The 17,013-nt window shown below is 36.8% G+C and overlaps 1 protein-coding gene across 1 annotated transcript in view; it reads right to left on the bottom strand.

The window, feature by feature from the left end:
* Positions 1 to 804: 804 nt before the first annotated feature.
* Positions 805 to 17,013, bottom strand: part of ADGRL4 (adhesion G protein-coupled receptor L4) — a gene marked incomplete at its 5' end in the record, with an annotated part of 101,004 nt that continues 84,795 nt past the window's right edge. Inside the window, 3 exons of the mRNA XM_081086057.1 lie at positions 805 to 2,274; positions 2,634 to 2,802; positions 4,309 to 4,400. Coding sequence (XP_080942183.1) covers positions 2,212 to 2,274; positions 2,634 to 2,802; positions 4,309 to 4,400 — 324 coding nt within the window. The 3' untranslated portion in view covers positions 805 to 2,211. The remainder of the gene's footprint in view (positions 2,275 to 2,633; positions 2,803 to 4,308; positions 4,401 to 17,013) is intronic.

Raw genomic sequence — 17,013 nt, 5'->3', positions numbered from 1 at the left:
GCAGTAATATTGACTCAGGAAGCAAAAAAGAGGAGGTACCTGCCTTTGAGGCAGAACAAAACTTGGTACAATGAATGTTCAAAGGCTAAATAATTGCAATTCAATGTGATAAATGGTAAAATAGATATCTACTAGACAGCAGTGACAAAAAGGTGGAAGTATTAATTCTTTGTGTGAATCAAGGAAGGTTTCATTGAGAAAGATACATTAGGGATAAGTAGATGTTTGTCAGAGTAATGATGGTAACAGTGAGAAAATTCCAGAAATAGGGGATTAGGTAACAGATAATACGTTTTGGGGAAAATAAACAGTTTGTTATGACTAAAGAAACATTGATAGGGCAAAAGTGAAAACCAGGGAGGTAGGGTAATATGAGAAGGCCTGAAATCTCATGAGAAAGAATATAGGTTTCATATTCTGACAAGTTCCCTGTTATGCCTCCTCTTTTACTTATATAAGGAATTTTGTGATTACATTGGGCCAACCAGAAAATCCATGATGCTCTTCCAATGTGAAGGTCAGCTGATTATCAATCTAAATTCTTCTCTCCATGCAACCTAAAATAGTCATAAGTTATGACTTAAGGTGTGGACATTTTGGAGGGTCATTATTCTGCCTACCACCCCATGGATTGAACAAATTACTTTTCCATATGAGATTCCCCAAACACTGTCCTATAATGACAATGACAATAATAGCTCTTAGGTTTACTATGTAAGAGATAAAAAAAAAAAACATAATAAAAAGTTATGATTATAGATTATCTAAAAATGGCAGGTAGCTCAAGGACTTAGCAAAGCAGTAGCAGGATTCATTTAGATAACATTTTATTTGTTAGAGAAAGATCTGACAGACTGCATTTCAACAGCTGGAGAAATTAAAATCACAGCATTTAGCGTATTGGCATACTTTTACAGGTAGGCTCAGAACAGTGACATATTTGAAATCTTAGTCAGTTCTTCTTCATTTTAATGAGACAATTTGAGGATAGATAGCAGCAGTACATTTAAACAGATATGCTTTAATAGACAGTGGAAAACTGTCAGAAAATAGATTCACTGTGAAAATTTCTGAAGTTCTTAGTGATTTCTTTGTCATAAATAACACTTTGAAGTGTATACTTTTCTGAACAGAAAAAAAAAGCAATTCACTTTATGAATACTTCCCTATTTACAATGCCCTTTTAAAAACGGTAAGTTAAAAGGGAATATTGCAATATAAACTATAATATTTTTGAAATTAAAAAATAAGGAACTCAACTATACCAGTCTAATGAGATACAATATTTTTCACTACACTGAAGGTCATAGAATAGAAAGCTTCAGCTTTATTTACAGGCATGAACAACATTTACAGGCATGAACAATACTATATTTTGACACATTTGTGCATTACTGATTATGCATTTGAAGTTACAATCTGTGAAACAAGTATAGAAATAGCATATGCCTCATTCTAATGTTAACATAAAAACAGAACAGAAATGTGTGTGTTTTTCTTTTGTGAAGCTGTGTAGTTTTTAGAAATATTGGAAAAGAAAGTGAATATAACAAATACAGGTGCAAGTTATTTTTATTTTATTTTTTAGGTGCAAGTTATTTTGGTAGAAATTTATGTTCAGAACAATTCATGAAATGGTAAGATGTGTTTATTCAATTCTTTATTTTATCTTTATAATTTCTCATCTAGTTTACAAAAAAAGCACCCAAGTTCATTCAAAATACATTCCATTGTTATGACAGTCATTCCCTTTCTACTATTTTTGTATTCTGCTCCTTTATTCTCTTATGTTCCACTTTCTGTAACAGAGCTCATTACCAAGGTGATAGGGGACTAGTTTTAAAGTCAACATGAGTCATAAAATATCAAGCCAGTGGTTTCCTTCAGGACATTCATATATTTCTTGTGTTAGAAAGAAAATCTATCCTTGGGCGCAGTGATATCACTCCCTAGAAACCAATTACTTTCCAAATATCTGTAATATTATTTTTGACATAACTAAGTCATGTAGGGAAGCATACTGTAGCTACATGGTACATAATTTCACCTATTATATTCAGTTTATACACTGTAAACAGAAAAACTGACTTTAAATATTTGATTATCTAGTAATTAATTGGATAATTTGCTTGAGTCATTTTTATGCATTGGCCATCCACAGCTTGGCTTTTTTATTTTTGTGTAGCAATAATTATCCATAGTTCCCTCTGTTTACCTTAAACATCCAAAACAACAAGGGACATTTTTGAACAACCTATAATATTCTTCCTGGATCTAAAGAAAAGCAAAAGGGAAGAGAGAAATATTAAATATAATTTCAACAATCACATCAAATTATTTTCAGATCACATTTCATTGTTATGTTTTCTAAATTATTAATGCTTTGTAATTATCTGTGAGAATATGCTCAACGGAATATAAGCAATATTTATATTCCTAGTAGCAAGTTTAAAAAAGCATATTTTTCTGAGAACAGGTAGGTGTTCTGATTTTTTTTTTAATACTAAAATGTACTGCATTTAGGCAGTAAAGGCACAAGTCATGCCTTTATTGAGAATAAGGGTTTTTATCAATTTGGTAACCGATGCTATATGAATATGTCATAGAGTTGGCCAATATAACAAACCGCTTACCTTTCTAGATAAAACACACAGGAATAAGAAAATGAACATTCCTTGGAAGGCATTGCTGATGGTGAAGAGGTAAGCTGTCACCACTGATGCGTGTACAACATGAAGGACCCCAAAGATCCAGGTGGTGCCAAGAAGGAACAGGAGAGCAAGGGCTCCTCTGGCACAAGACCTAGAATGTGTTTGAAATGTTCCAGTTAAGAAAGTTACGTGTACTCATATCCCTGATTCCTCATATTATGTGGGAAACTAGTTTGTGGTATAAGTGAGAAATCTTGCAAAAACCAATAACAATTTGATAAACTCTGACAAACTCTGCACAGTTAATGGGACAGCCTTTCGAGCATGCTCCTGCACTGTGGCAAGGATGGGCTTCCAAAATCAAGGTAGCGTTATTAAAATATACCATTTATCAAGGAATTTTCTTAATCTTAAAAATATTTTTATCTGGTGTACTGCAGTGTGTGTGCTTTGATTTCACATCGAATGTTGCAGTAATTCCCGAAGGTAACACATATGTCTGTTAGGAAATATTTTCTTTAAGAAATCTTAAAAAGTATACCATGCAAACTGTGGTCAGCACATACAGCACATACAGCACATACTTACGAGTTTAATTCGTTCCGAGACTGAGCTCGTTAAGGAGCTCGTTAACTCAAATTACTCTATCAACTCAATGCAAAAAAATCGGCAGAGAGACAGCTGGTATCTCAAAAAAACTCGTTAGTCCGGACACTCGTAAGTCAAGGCCCCACTGTATACCTGACATCAAAGAAAACTTTCCTTTCTGGTTTAGTAAAATATAAAATTAGATTTTATTTTATAGCTTTTCTAATACCGTTACCTCCAAATAAATTCATGTCAAAATACTAATTTCTTAAAAATTAAAAGATAATGCATGCCCATACTCACTCTTACTTATTTTCAGCCTTTAGCCTATGACTTTTGGTAAACCACTATTCAATCCTGCTCACTGCCTTAAGAATGAGGCAACTAATGATTATTTTTTTATTCTTCTTAGTCTAAGCATTCTTTATGCAGAAGATGTTTTAGCAGCATACTTCAGAAAATTAAAACCAGCATGCTGTGTGAAACTATGAATGGTGAGTAGTAAAAGAAAGTAATCAATCAAACATTTGCTAAATTCTAACTATAAATCTTGTGCAAGGTAATGAAACTACAGTAGTGTTTCCAAGCAACCGAAACATCAGTTATGTCTAATGTTCCCTATGATACACTAAAGTTTTCCCTAAACAAACTTTTTTCACAGTCTTAATAAATCAATGTTAAAGAGAGGGGTTAAAGGATAAATCATGGCCACATGTAAAGTAGGAAACACAAGGAAGAATCTCAGGAACGAAGCTTTGAGAAGTGTTTTGCAAAAAAAAAAAAAAAAAAAAAAAAATCACTAAGGCCCACTTTTTCTTAAAATGGTCATTGTCTTTCTTTCAAAGAGAAGTATGCTGAAAAAGATTGTTTTACCTACCATTTGATAAGTGGTGATTGTAGGCTTATTAAACATACTAAATGCTACTTAACAAAAAGTACTTTAAGCATAGAGGAAGAAAGCATGAAAAATCATTCAAAATTTGTCCTTTCAAAAGTTATTTGTGCCTTATGTTACTAACGCTTTTAATCACACACACACAAAAATAAGTAGACTTAATGGAACATTTACCTTATGTTCTCATAGCAACTGACTTCTGGTTTCAACCCTGCAGTGTGACGAAAAACTTTGTATATGATAAATCCAAAAGCCAAGAGATTAACCTGAGAAAATAAATTAATTTCAAAGGAGATGATAATTTTCATAGTAAATTATATGCATATAAAGGAAATAAACAAATAGTAAAGGTTTCAAATATCAGAAACCAGAAAATCATGGCATTTTTATGTGCATTACAAAGTACAAACACTCTGGTGCACTTAGCCAAAAAAAAATCTGTGGTTGATTTTTACATTCTCACTGAAAATTGTTAGTACACATGGTAATTAGTACAATTTACCAAATTGGACTAAGTAACCTGTTCAAGAAACTTCAGATTTAATTATCACATCTATAGATTGATGAGTATCATCCGCTGCCAATATTATGGTTAATATACATATTCAGATAACTTTTGGTTTGAAAAACTTTATGAACACTTGAGAAATCAAATGTTTGTTCATTAAATCGTGTTTTGTTTCTTTAAGGAAACATGTTCGTGATAATTCTGTCAACCCTTTAAATGAAAATAGAAATTCAAAGGAAATTAGAAAACTCAACAAAACACTTTCTATTGCTAGAAAATGTTGAATGTACTTTCTTTTATATAGTTCATCTAGCTATCTCTTTTAATATTTAAGTTGAGATTTGATTTCCCTAGATTTAACTTCAGAAACTTTAAAATGTTAATCAATGAAATGTTTGTTTGAAGGTATATATACATTTTGTTGATAAACATTTAGTATTCCTATATTTTTGGAAACCTGTAAGTCATATTTAAGTATCAGAGGACTAATTGAGACAGATATTTTAATTGAATATCTATATTAATATGAGCATATTAATAATTTTTAAATATTAAATATTATAGAAATAATTTGTATATTAATCCTTTATTGAATATATTTTATTAATCCAAACAGATTTTCAAAAGCCATTTTGTAATAACAATAGCAAAGTGTAATATTTTAACTTTCAGCTAATTTTTAAACGAGTATTCAAGAGCTCATAGTTATGGAAAGATTCTATTCCATATTTTAGGACATTTTATATTACTTCTCAAAATAAAATTTAATAATTATTGTTATAAAAAGCAGTTTTATGTAATGGCTCAGATAATTTTATGTTGTCACTTCTCCATGGAGAAGTCCTTGAGAGCAAAATCTTAGAGAAATAAGGTCTAATCCCTTTTTCCTGCTTCCAAATGTTTATTACTTCTAATTATACGATTAATTAATTCTAATTACACTAATGCTTTCATACAAAGAAAAAACACTTTAGCAATTGCAGTGAGAAGATAAAGTATATTTAATAGATTTAGTTGACAGTTTCATCTTATTGTATACACAAATAACTAATTGAAATGACAATTTAATTTTATAAATAATCTTTACTACTTATGAAAAAGAGATGTATCATATTTTCTAGGTTTCTATACCTATTGCTGCTTTAAATAAATTTGGAAACAATGGTTGTATTTAGTTGTATAAATATATAAATTTTTAAATAATAAAAATGTTAGAATTTTGTTAGTATAAATAATATACTCAACACATTATTGGTTTGAAAGCTTCAAATAACTCTTATAAGATGTTTATACTGAACTTATCTCAACAAAGGGAGAGTTATAACATAAAACAACTTTAAATGATAAAAATTATTCTCTAATGCATCATTTTCCCAGGAGTAATTTATAATAGTCATCAAATAGTTTCTTAAATTTCTGTTTTTAATAAAATATATTTGAAAAATAGTTGCTTGTACTGCTATGGTTTCTCAGAAGTGCAGATACATTTTGGACATGCTCTTCTACATCATACGGTAAAGAATAGAAATGGAACATTTCCTATAGGTGATCCCATTCTGAAATGGAACATTCCCCATAGGTGATCCCATTTTCTTTTCTGTACAAAAAGAAAAATGTTTACATCCTTGTAAAACCAGGTGCTGCTGGACAAGTAGGAAAATAATTCCTATTCCATAAACTTGTATTTTTCCAATTGTAAGAGAAAAGAGGTTTAAACATGTTTATAAAAAGGTATTATGGTTTTATGAAATGAAAATAATCACACCTTGATTGTGGTATCCACCAACATTGATAATAATACAAATATATGGAACTCTTTATTTGCATTTCTAAAGGGTCTATTGAGTGTCTGGTATAGTGGTGAGGACTGGTACATATCAATGAACAAAATAAACATTGTCCTTTGTTCTCATAAACTTATTAAGAAGAAGGTAGTAAACAATCATACAAATACTTATAAATCTACAAACTGTGGTAAGTGCTATTAAGTCACAAATTTAGACTGTTAGGAGTGGCAAGATGGGGCTAGATTAGAATGAAGATTTGGGAAGTACCTCTCAAGATTTAGCGTTTAAACTAGTACCTGATCAATTATAATACATTAACAGATCAAGAATGAGGGGAGAAGTACATTCTATGAGGGAAATTGAAAAAAAGCAAAGAGGAACGAAAGAGTTGAGAATGTGGTGTGCCTTGAAGTAATTAATAACAGTGGCTGGGGTGTAGTAAACACAGAGAAGAGTCCCATGAAGTGAGGTGGCCAGGTAAACAGAGATAGTTCTTGAATTTTATCTTAAATGCAAAAGTTTTTATTTATTATTTTACTTAGTAATCATACAAAAAGTACTGTAGGGCTTTTCCTTAAGGAAATCACAGCATAATGGAGAAGATGAACAGTCAGTAGGCAAGTTCAATACTATTCAGTAAGTGCATGCAATTGTTTGCATTGTAAAGAATATAGGTGGAAACACCCTCATGTTTTGATTCCTAAGCCAATCTTAAATGACCAGAACCAAAGAATTTCAAAACAGAGAAAATAAATGAGCACTTTGGATCACAGCCATTGGACCTACCTATGCACATTCATTTCCCAGGTGATCGCATCCTGTGACTCAAAATATTATCCTTAGGTCCTGTCTGACCTCACCACTCATAAATGTAATAGGCATCCTGGATTAAAATGTCAAAACCCAAACTGCTAGTCTTTCTTCAAAGAATTTATTTTTGCTGCAATCTTTCCTGCCCCCAAAACAAACAAAAAATAAATAAATAAAGTTATCTCCTATTTCTAGCAGATCAGGCATATTTATCAGCCAACCCTTTACCTCTACCTTCAATTCATATTTAGAATATCTCTACCACGCACCATCTTCACAAGTCCTACCCTAGAAGGGGCCGCCATCGTGCCTCCCTGGGCTACTAGAAAAGCCTTTTAATCAGTCTCCCCTCTTCTAGCTTGCTTTTCTACAGTCCCTTCTCATGACAGAAGACAGATCTCATTAAAATGTAAGTTAGGCCATTTCTCTATTCAGAACCCTGGAATGGCTTTCCATCTCAGAGTTAGACCTGAAGATTTCACAATAGCCTCTAGGATCTGAAATGATATAACTATTCCCTCAAGTCCTACTCCACCTTCTGATCATGTCACATTGGATTTTTTGTCCTTCCTCCACCACACCGAGCATGCCTTGAGGGTGATTGTACTTGCTGGGCCCTCAGAGATTCCCCCTAGCTATTTCCTTCACTACCTCCGCTTAAATGCTGCTTGTCCACATACTGCCTCCCAGTGTACTTTTATGAAAATTTGGAACACAAATAATAAATCAGACCTGAGATCAATTCCATGGAAATGTAGAGAATAATGGTATTCATTACCATGTGAACAATGCTGATTCTGTATGCCAACATGTCCTTCCTTTGCCTTTGTCACTGGCAAACTGACAGAGTTTCCTACACTAAATGTTTGTTAGTTTCCTCTGAGTCCTCTTCTAGGCCTTGACCTATGGCTTCAGTGCCTATCCTTGCACAGTCCAGTTTTGGTAAGAATCCTGCTAAGTCAGCTTAAAGAGGATCCTCCTACTCTTGATATCTAATCAAATTCCTCATCCCCCAGCCTTGATATCTGATCATCTTGACCTGCCTTTCAATAAGAATATTGTTAAAGTGAGTGTATAGCAAGAATTCTCCCTAATCTTGATGTATCCTCTAGTAATTTTTCACCCACCAACCTCAAGCTACCCCCAACACACAACCTGTTTCTTGGCTATCATCCCCAGATGTCTTTATTGTATTTAGAGTTGAAACGAATCTGTCTCCCCTATTGTGACAGTCTTGACACCCATAACAATAGTCCCAAATAAAGTCTTCCTTACCATTTTAACAAATATCAGACTATTATTTTTTAAACAAAACTAAAAGTTAACATCAAGTTATAATAAAAGCCTAATATGCTAAGTGTCCGGCCAGCTGTTCAACCAATCAAAGCATAATATGCTAATGATATGCTAAGGCTGCTCAACCGCTCACTATGATGTACACTGATCACCAGGGGGCAGACACTCTGACCGATAGGTTAGCTTGCTGCTGGGGTCTGGCCAATCAGGACTGAGCGAGATGGGCCGGACATGCCCTGGAGCCCTCCCATGATCCCTCCCCGGCTGGCCAACCTCCCAGCCCCGATCATGCACCAGTGAGGTCCCGCCGCCTGGCTTGTGCCCTCTCACAATCCAGGACACCTTGGGGGATGTTGGAGATCTGGTTTCAGTCCAACAACGGAACAACCAGTCACTATGATACGCACTTACCACCCGGGGGCAGATGCTCAACACAGGAGCTTCCCCTGGTGGTCAGTGCACTAAAACAGGGAGAGTGCCACTCAACCAGAAGCCAGACTCATGGTTGGCAAGTGCAGCAGCAGCGCTAAGGATGTCTGACTGCCAGCATGGGGAGCAGGCTTAAGCCATTAGTGGGACATCCCTGAGGGCTCCCAGTCTGTGAGAGGGCACAGGAATTTCATGCACCGGGCCTCCAGTATATATACTGGTGGGGTCCCTCAGGGTAGCCTGTGGAGATTGGGCCCCAGCTTGTGCCCCCAGCCTCACAGTCCTGCAGCCCCACCTGGCACCCTGCCTTTACCTGGCACCACCTGCTCAACTGCTCCACCATCCCACCACGGACCCGTTCTTGTCAGGGCCCATCAGGGCCAGCAGCACCTCCACTGCCGCCTGCTGCCAGCAAAGCATCACCAACACCCACCATGTTCCATTCTGCCCCCTGGTGGTCACCCCATGTCATAGCGAGCAGTCGAACTGGTTGAACAACCACCAGAGGGGACAATTTGCATATCAGGCTTTCATTATATAGGATAGGATGCTAGTTTAAGTCCCTTTTATAATAGATTTTAAAAATGTAAATAAAGAATTAATATCACCTAAATGCACATGACCTTATTTACTTAGAGGTAGAAATTAAGTTGAAAGTCTGCATTTTACATGATATGGAAATGTCTCTCTTTTTTTTTGGGGGGGGGGATGTTTTATGAAATAAGTATGAATGGTCTGATATGAAATAAAAAACAAAAGTTCAAAACAAAATTATATAGAATTAAAATTATTTCTGATAAGAAATAATTTACAATTGTTTCAGAAGTAATGGCTTTGAGAATAGAGAATAGAGAATCTGCATTGTAGGTTAAATAGTTGGAAAAATACTATTAGCACTATGCTACAGGCAACAGTTAACATCACTGATAACTAACTTGAATGTATAATTTTTAAAAATATTTGAAAATCATTAATACTAACTTTAAGAAAATGATGCCTTTAAAATTATTCCCACTTTGGCTCATTAGTGTATACATACATGTGGTAGTTTTATTAGTTGTGATTCCCTTATTATTTATCTCTAGGTGTTAATGCCACAAAAGCACAAGAGCTAATTAATGAGTTGCAAATGAACAAAGTCATTCATTATCATCTTTGTCTCAATAAAAAGAAAACAGTTTTAGCTTGTTAAGTAGGGGTTCGTTCATAATATTTTTCTAGGAATAAACAAGACAAGGACATCACATGGTAAACACAAGAACTCTTGAAATTCATTGCTGCACTTTAGAATACAAAAGAGAATGAAAGTAGCTGTGAAGAAAAAGTCATTCAAAGTCATGAAAAGTTAACCCTTGAGAATAAAAGTAATATTTTAAATTTAAAATAATTCCCCTTGCTTCATCTTAAGGGTATTTATCTGTACAGAAATCTGTTCCTTAACTTCATTGACATATGTGGTTACTTCAAAGTTTGGCACACATGTTCTGATGTTTCACAGAGTGTGATAAAATTTTTAAGTGCCTTATTTTTATTAAACAAAAAATTTAAAGAGATGAGCTGGAGAGAACAGGATCTAATTCTGAAAGATTTCGACCTACAGGTACATTCAACCCAAGGGCTTCACATTCAGACTTCAAAATGAAGCATCCCAATCAGTCATTTTTCTTTTCTTAGTCTTTCCCTCAATAATTGATGAAGCCATCTATATGCTGATGTCAGATCTCACCAAAAAGAATGAGACAATTTCTCTTACAGCACTTTTAGACCCAGGCTTTAATTTTTCATATATATCAAAAGGAATCTGGTTCATTTAAGAATGTGTCATGATCACAACTACTGTGTCCTTTCAAGTAGTTTTATTGCCTTTAAATGAACTGGCCCAGGATAAATTTGTTTCTGCTAAGGACAAAAGGTGGGCTTTTTTCAGGCCTTCTGAGAGGCCATGAAAAAATACGGACTCATTCTCAATCACAAGACCCCTGCAGAGGCAACTAAGTAGTTTTCAATTTAAGCTTTAAAATTAAATAAAATAATCTTTTAATAAAAAAAAATTCTGTACTAGCTAGATTGGAATCAAGTAGAGTTTTGACTTCTGTCTGATTTCCTTTTTTTATTATTTCCCAATTAAAATCATTCAAGTAAATGCTTAGTTACAATGCTAATCACATCGGATTGGAGTATTAAGCAGAATAATCCAGTCTCCAAAAAATGTCCACACCCTAATGTCTGGACCCTGTGAATATGTCAAAAGGAGTTTTGCAGATAAAATTAAGATTGTGGACTTTGAGATAAAAAAGTCATCCGGTGACATCCTGTTGGGCCCAATGTAAATCTGTGAGCCCCTAGAGGCAATAGGGGAAGACAGAAAAGACTCTGTGAGATGCAGGACAAGAGAAGGCAGGAGAGATGAGCCAGGAGTAGAGGTCAGAGAAGACTGAGGACAAAGTGAGCCAGGAAATGTGGGAGTCTCTACAAGTTGAGATTGACTCCTGTCCAACAGCCAGCCAGGAAAACAATTGCATGAAAGTGAATTTGGCCAATGACCTGAATAAATGAAAAGAAATTCTCCCTTAGAGCTACCAGAATGGCTGATGCCTTGATTTTAGTTGAATGAAACTATGCAGAGAAACCAGCTGAGCCACACTGCACCTAGATTTCTAACCTACAGTGCTGTGAGCTAATACATTTATGTTGTTTAAGCCACTAAGTTTGTAGTAATAAAAGACAGCAATAGAAAACTAATACAGGGTTAAAAATATATGTGAAATACCCTATACTAAAGTGTTTCCTATTTTTTAAATAAAATTTATAAAATAAATGCTTATTTATCAACTAGAGGCCCGGTGCACAAAAATTTGTGCACTCAGGGGGGGGGGGGGCGGCTCCTTAGCCTGCCCTGTGCCATCTCGCAGTCTGGGACCTCTCACGGGATGACCAGCTGCTGGCTTAGGCCCGCTCCTTGGCGGATTGGGCCTAGGATGGCAATCAGACATCCCTCTGGCAGCCCGGCAGCCCTCAGGGGATGCCCACTTCCCAGCGGGGAGCAGGCCTAAACTGCAGTCGGACATCCTTAGCTCTGTTGAGGAGGCAGGAGAGGCTCCCACCACCACCGCTGTACTGGCAGCCATCTGCCTGGCTTGTGGCTGAGCAGAGCTCCTCCCATGTGAGAGCGCCCTGACCACCAGGGGGAAGCTCCTGAATTGAGCATCTGCCCCCTGGTGGTCAGTGTGTGTCATAGTGACCAGTCATTCCCAATCGTTCTGCTGTTAGGGTCAGTTTGCATATTACCCTTTTACTATATAGGATAGAGGCCTGGTGCACGGGTGGGGTCTGGCTGGTTTGCCCTGAAGGGTGTCCCAGATCAGGGTGGGGGTCCCGTTTGGGTACCTGGCCAGCCTGGGTGAGGCGCTGATGGCTGTTTTCAGCTGGTCACACCCCCTTCAGGGTGGGGGTCCCCACTGGGATGCCTGGCCAGTCTGGGTGAGGGGCTGAGGGCCATTTTCAGGCTGGTGGGTGACTGAAGCTCCCAACCTCTCCTTTTTTTCTTTTTATTCTGGGACAGCCTTCTATGGCTGTCACTGGAACTGAGAGCTGGCTTTAGCTGTAAGGCTCGGCTCCAGCTCTGAGACTTCGGCTGCTGAAAGCAGGTATCTGGGTTTGTTTGGTTTCTATAATTGAAACACTGTTGCAGCTCCAGCTCTGAAGCTCGGCTGGCTGAAAGCAGGTTTCTCGGGTTTGTTTAGCTTCTATAATTACAACATTGTTTCTTAGAGTGCAGCTCAGAGGCCGGCAGCGGCAGGCGGGGAACGTTGGCTTCCTCCATCACTGGAGCAAGCAAGCCTCCTGTTCGCTTCAGCTGCCTGGCTGCCGGCCACCATCTTGGTTGGCAGTTAATTTGCATATTGTCCTGATTAGCCAATGGGAAGCGTGTTGGAGGTACCATGTTTGTCTATTATTAGATAGGATAACTCATTTATCCTATATAATAAAGAGGTAATATCCAAATTGACCATCACTCCAACACACAAGATGACCGCCCCCATGTGGACACAAGATGGTCAGAAGGGGAGGGCAGTTGGGGGTACTAGGCCTGCAGGGGAGGGCAGTTAGGGGTGACTGGGCTGGCAGGGGAGGGCAGTTAGGGGTGACCAGGCCAGCAGGGGAGGGCAGTTAGGGGAAATCAGGCCGACAGTGGAACAGTTAGGTGTCAATTAGGCTGACATGGGAGTGGTTAGGGGGTGATCAGGCTGGCAGGAGGGTGTTTAGGGTGTGATCAGTCTGGCAGGCAGAAGCAGTTAGGGGAAATCAGGCAAGCAGGTAGGCAAGCAATTGGGAACCAGAAGTCCTGGATTGTGAGAGGGATACCAGATTGGAGAAGGTGAAGGCTGGGCTGAGGGACACCCCCTCTCCCCCCCATGCATGAATTTCATGTACCAGGCCTTTAGTTATTAATGTTCTAGATATTTGGTGAGTAGTCAATTATGTAAAATCTTCCTTATTATTTGTGGATTATGCTTCTATATTTCTTAAAATACAAAGATACAGATAAATTTTAATTAATAAGTGACTTCCTTCCCAGGAAATAAGAAATGCATTTTGAATTTCAAGTATCTGTCAATTATTTTGTCTGTAATTCCTCCCTTTATAGGCTGTTCTCATCAGGTTGCCAGATACACGATGCCCAGTTAATTTGAATTTCAGATAAATAACATATTATTTTTAAGCAATTTGTTGTTTATCTGAAATTCAAATTAACTGGTCACACTGTGTTTTGTATGGCAACCATTATTCAAATTAGCTGGCCACCCTGTGTTTTATATGGCAACCGTTAACTTCATAGCTTTTAATTTATTTTTACATCTGAGGACACTGACTTCTAAGTAGAAAATCCCAAGGACATCACCCTCTTCAGATAGGCTGATCCATAACTGTTTGAGAAAAGATCTCAAATGAAGAATGGATACATTTTTAGATGTGGCAACTGCTGTGGAACATGTGTACTGAGACTGATAAAATATTCTCAAAGTGTATAGCAGCTGAAATCACGTCTAAAAGGTTTGAGTAAAGAATACACCCAGACTTGACAGTGAAGAAGACTTGCATGGTGAAGCTGTGCTAGGAAGTGATGGTTGGGCTGGCACTTGTTAAATACTTTTGTTAATAAAGTGATAGTTGGAAATAAAATTTTCAAAGCTTAGATGTAAAATTTTATTAACACAAATTTAGTGAAAATAGACAGGTTATAATACCACAGTTTTTGTTGACCTATGGTCAGAATTAGAGAATGGGATCACTTTTTTTCTCTACATGACACTGCTAGGAAGCAGTTCTCCAAACCTCATCTTGTTAGCATTCGCTAAGCTTGGGATTCAGCATCCTTGGGAATATCTACAGAGCTAAGGGATACTTCTCTGCTCAGGTTATTACCAACAGGCTCAGTAGAGAGCAGACCAAAGAGAAATGGGAGTGAAGTCTATAATTATATGAAAAAAATACATATATTAAGAGTAATCTGAAACATCTGAAACCTGAAAATATAACAAATACATTTAAGTAGGCTCTAAATATCATAAGAACATCTTTTATAAATTACTCTGGGAATAACAGTACTCATAATATTTCACTAATATCTTAAGGTTTACACTTTAGAAGACAGCAATGTTCTTCCACTGTGTGTTGACCACTGGGGTATCAAATGGATGGATAGTTATTCTGAAATAAAAGAGTGTTTTCTATATGCCAGACACTATTCCAAGTCTTCTCTATTTTATTAATTCATTTAATCATCACACCAACATAATGCGGTAAGTATTCTTATTATCATTATCATTATCATTACATTAACATTTATGGCAACAGAGGCATAAAGAGGTAAAATAAGTTGGCCAAGATGATATGGTTGGGAAGTAGCCAAGCCAAAATTCATATTGGTTCCAGAGTTTATACTCCTAAGAACTTAACAAAACTAGCAAACCACAAATGAAGGTCCAATAAAGAGAAGTTAAATTGACATCTAAAATTTCCATAATTTAACTCTTTAGACATTCATTTATATTAACTGCTAAAAGTTACTTCATTTTAGAAATGGTTAAGTATAGAAGAGTAAAACATTAATGAGCAGTGATGTGGTTAGTTAACTGGCATTAGGGTTCATTGAACTTCGGATAACTGATGAAGATCCTGTGAACACTGAACAGGATTTAGTATGTTATGCCAGCAATCCCCAAAGGAGATACCTGTCCTCATTGTTCTCTGTGGTCAAAGGATCTAAGAAGGTGGTAATTCTTCCTGTTCTGGTGAAAAACAGAGCTTTCTATCCCTTAGCATTTGAATATGGTTACCAGGTTCATGCTAGAGGACTCTAAAGTGTAATGCCACAATAATCTATTGGGGCACAGGAAGAACATATTACAATTCCCACTGATATTTTTCTAAGGAGAGCATTAAGGTTTAATACTTAAGATAAAGATGACACTGGTAGCCTCGTTTTTAACTTGTCAAATAGAGTCACATACAAGATACAAACCAAAAATAAGACCCAAGATGTCTACAAGTGCACTGTGGGTTAAAATTCATACTGATGAATATTCAAATGAGAAAATGACAAAACTGACATTTTTCCTACTCCTAGAGTGAGTTATTTGCTAGCTGATTTGCATGTCCATGTAAGTCAGCCAGGTTAAAATCCATGAAGATCTAATCAGATTTAATAAAATATTATTTAAAAATTCAAATTATTAAAAGGAATATTTGAAATATGCATTAAGATTCACAGCTTTTAATCATATTTAAAGTCATGCATATCAAGTAAAGACATAATTTTTCTTAAGTCAATGATATATGTTTTGAAGTCTCTTTTAATGTTTCCTACTTAATAGTGATAGTTTTAAAAAGTCATGTCCCGTTAAGGAAATACTCTGATCTTTATGATGAAGTTAACTGAAATAATACATGGAAAATATTATGGCACAAACAAATACATCTTCTTTATAGATTTAAATATATATTTTTCAATAATAAAAGTGCAATTAGGGAGCATTATTGAATTCCTGAAGAAATCAGTATTAGAACAGAGTAGTCAGTGTTGTATGTCTACCATCCAGTCATACTAAAGCACAGATTTAATGTATCTTTGTAAGGTTTCAGCTCTGATAACCATTAAGTATTAAAATAAACTGAACTTAGGGCTAGACATTGGGATTTCTGTGTTAAAAACATAATACTAATAATATTTTAGTAAGGACCATATTGAACATATTTAAATACTGTCATTACATCTTTAATCTTTTAGATTATATTTTCAATTGTTTTATAATATACATTATATATAGGGTTGATCAAAAGTAGGTTGACAGTTGTTCATATGGAAAAGAATACAATAATCTACACTAATAAAGGACAAACATGCAAATTGACCATACCGTTGCTACACCTTAGGCCATGCCCACCAGCCAATCAGAGTGACTATATGCAAATTAACCCAACCAAGATGGCTACAAAGTTTCAATTATAGAAGGTAAATAATCCCAGAATAAAAAAGAAAAAAGAAAAAAAGGAGAGGCTGGGAGCTTCCGTCACCGGGGGGGGTGGGGAGGGGGGGCGGGGGGGGGGTTGGCCAGCCTGAAAACGGCCCTCAGCCCCTCACCCTGACTGGCCAGGCACCCCAACAGAACCCCCCACCCTGAAGGGGGTGTGGCTAGCTTGAAAACAGCCATCAGCCCCTCACCCAGACTGGCCAGGCATCCCAGCGGGACCCCCACCCTGATCCGGGACACCCTTCAGGGCAAACCAGCCAGACCCCACCCATGCACCAGGCCTCTATCATATATAATAAAAGGGTAATATGCAAACTGTCCCTAACAGCAGAAGGACTGGGAATGACTTGTCACTATGACACACACTGACCACCAGGGGGCAGACGCTCAATGCAGAAGCTGCCCCCTGGTGGTCAGTGCACTCCCACAGGGGGTGCTCTGCTCAGCCACAAGCCAGGCTGATGGCTGCCAGTACAGTGGTGGTGTTGGGAGCCTCTCCCGCCTCCTTAGCAGC

Source organism: Myotis nattereri (genome assembly GCF_964212035.1).
Source record: "Myotis nattereri genome assembly, chromosome: 3".
Classification (NCBI taxonomy): Eukaryota; Metazoa; Chordata; class Mammalia; order Chiroptera; family Vespertilionidae; genus Myotis; species Myotis nattereri.
The sequence above is the reverse complement of the archived record's forward strand: the minus strand, read 5'-3'. Positions and strand labels throughout refer to the sequence as shown.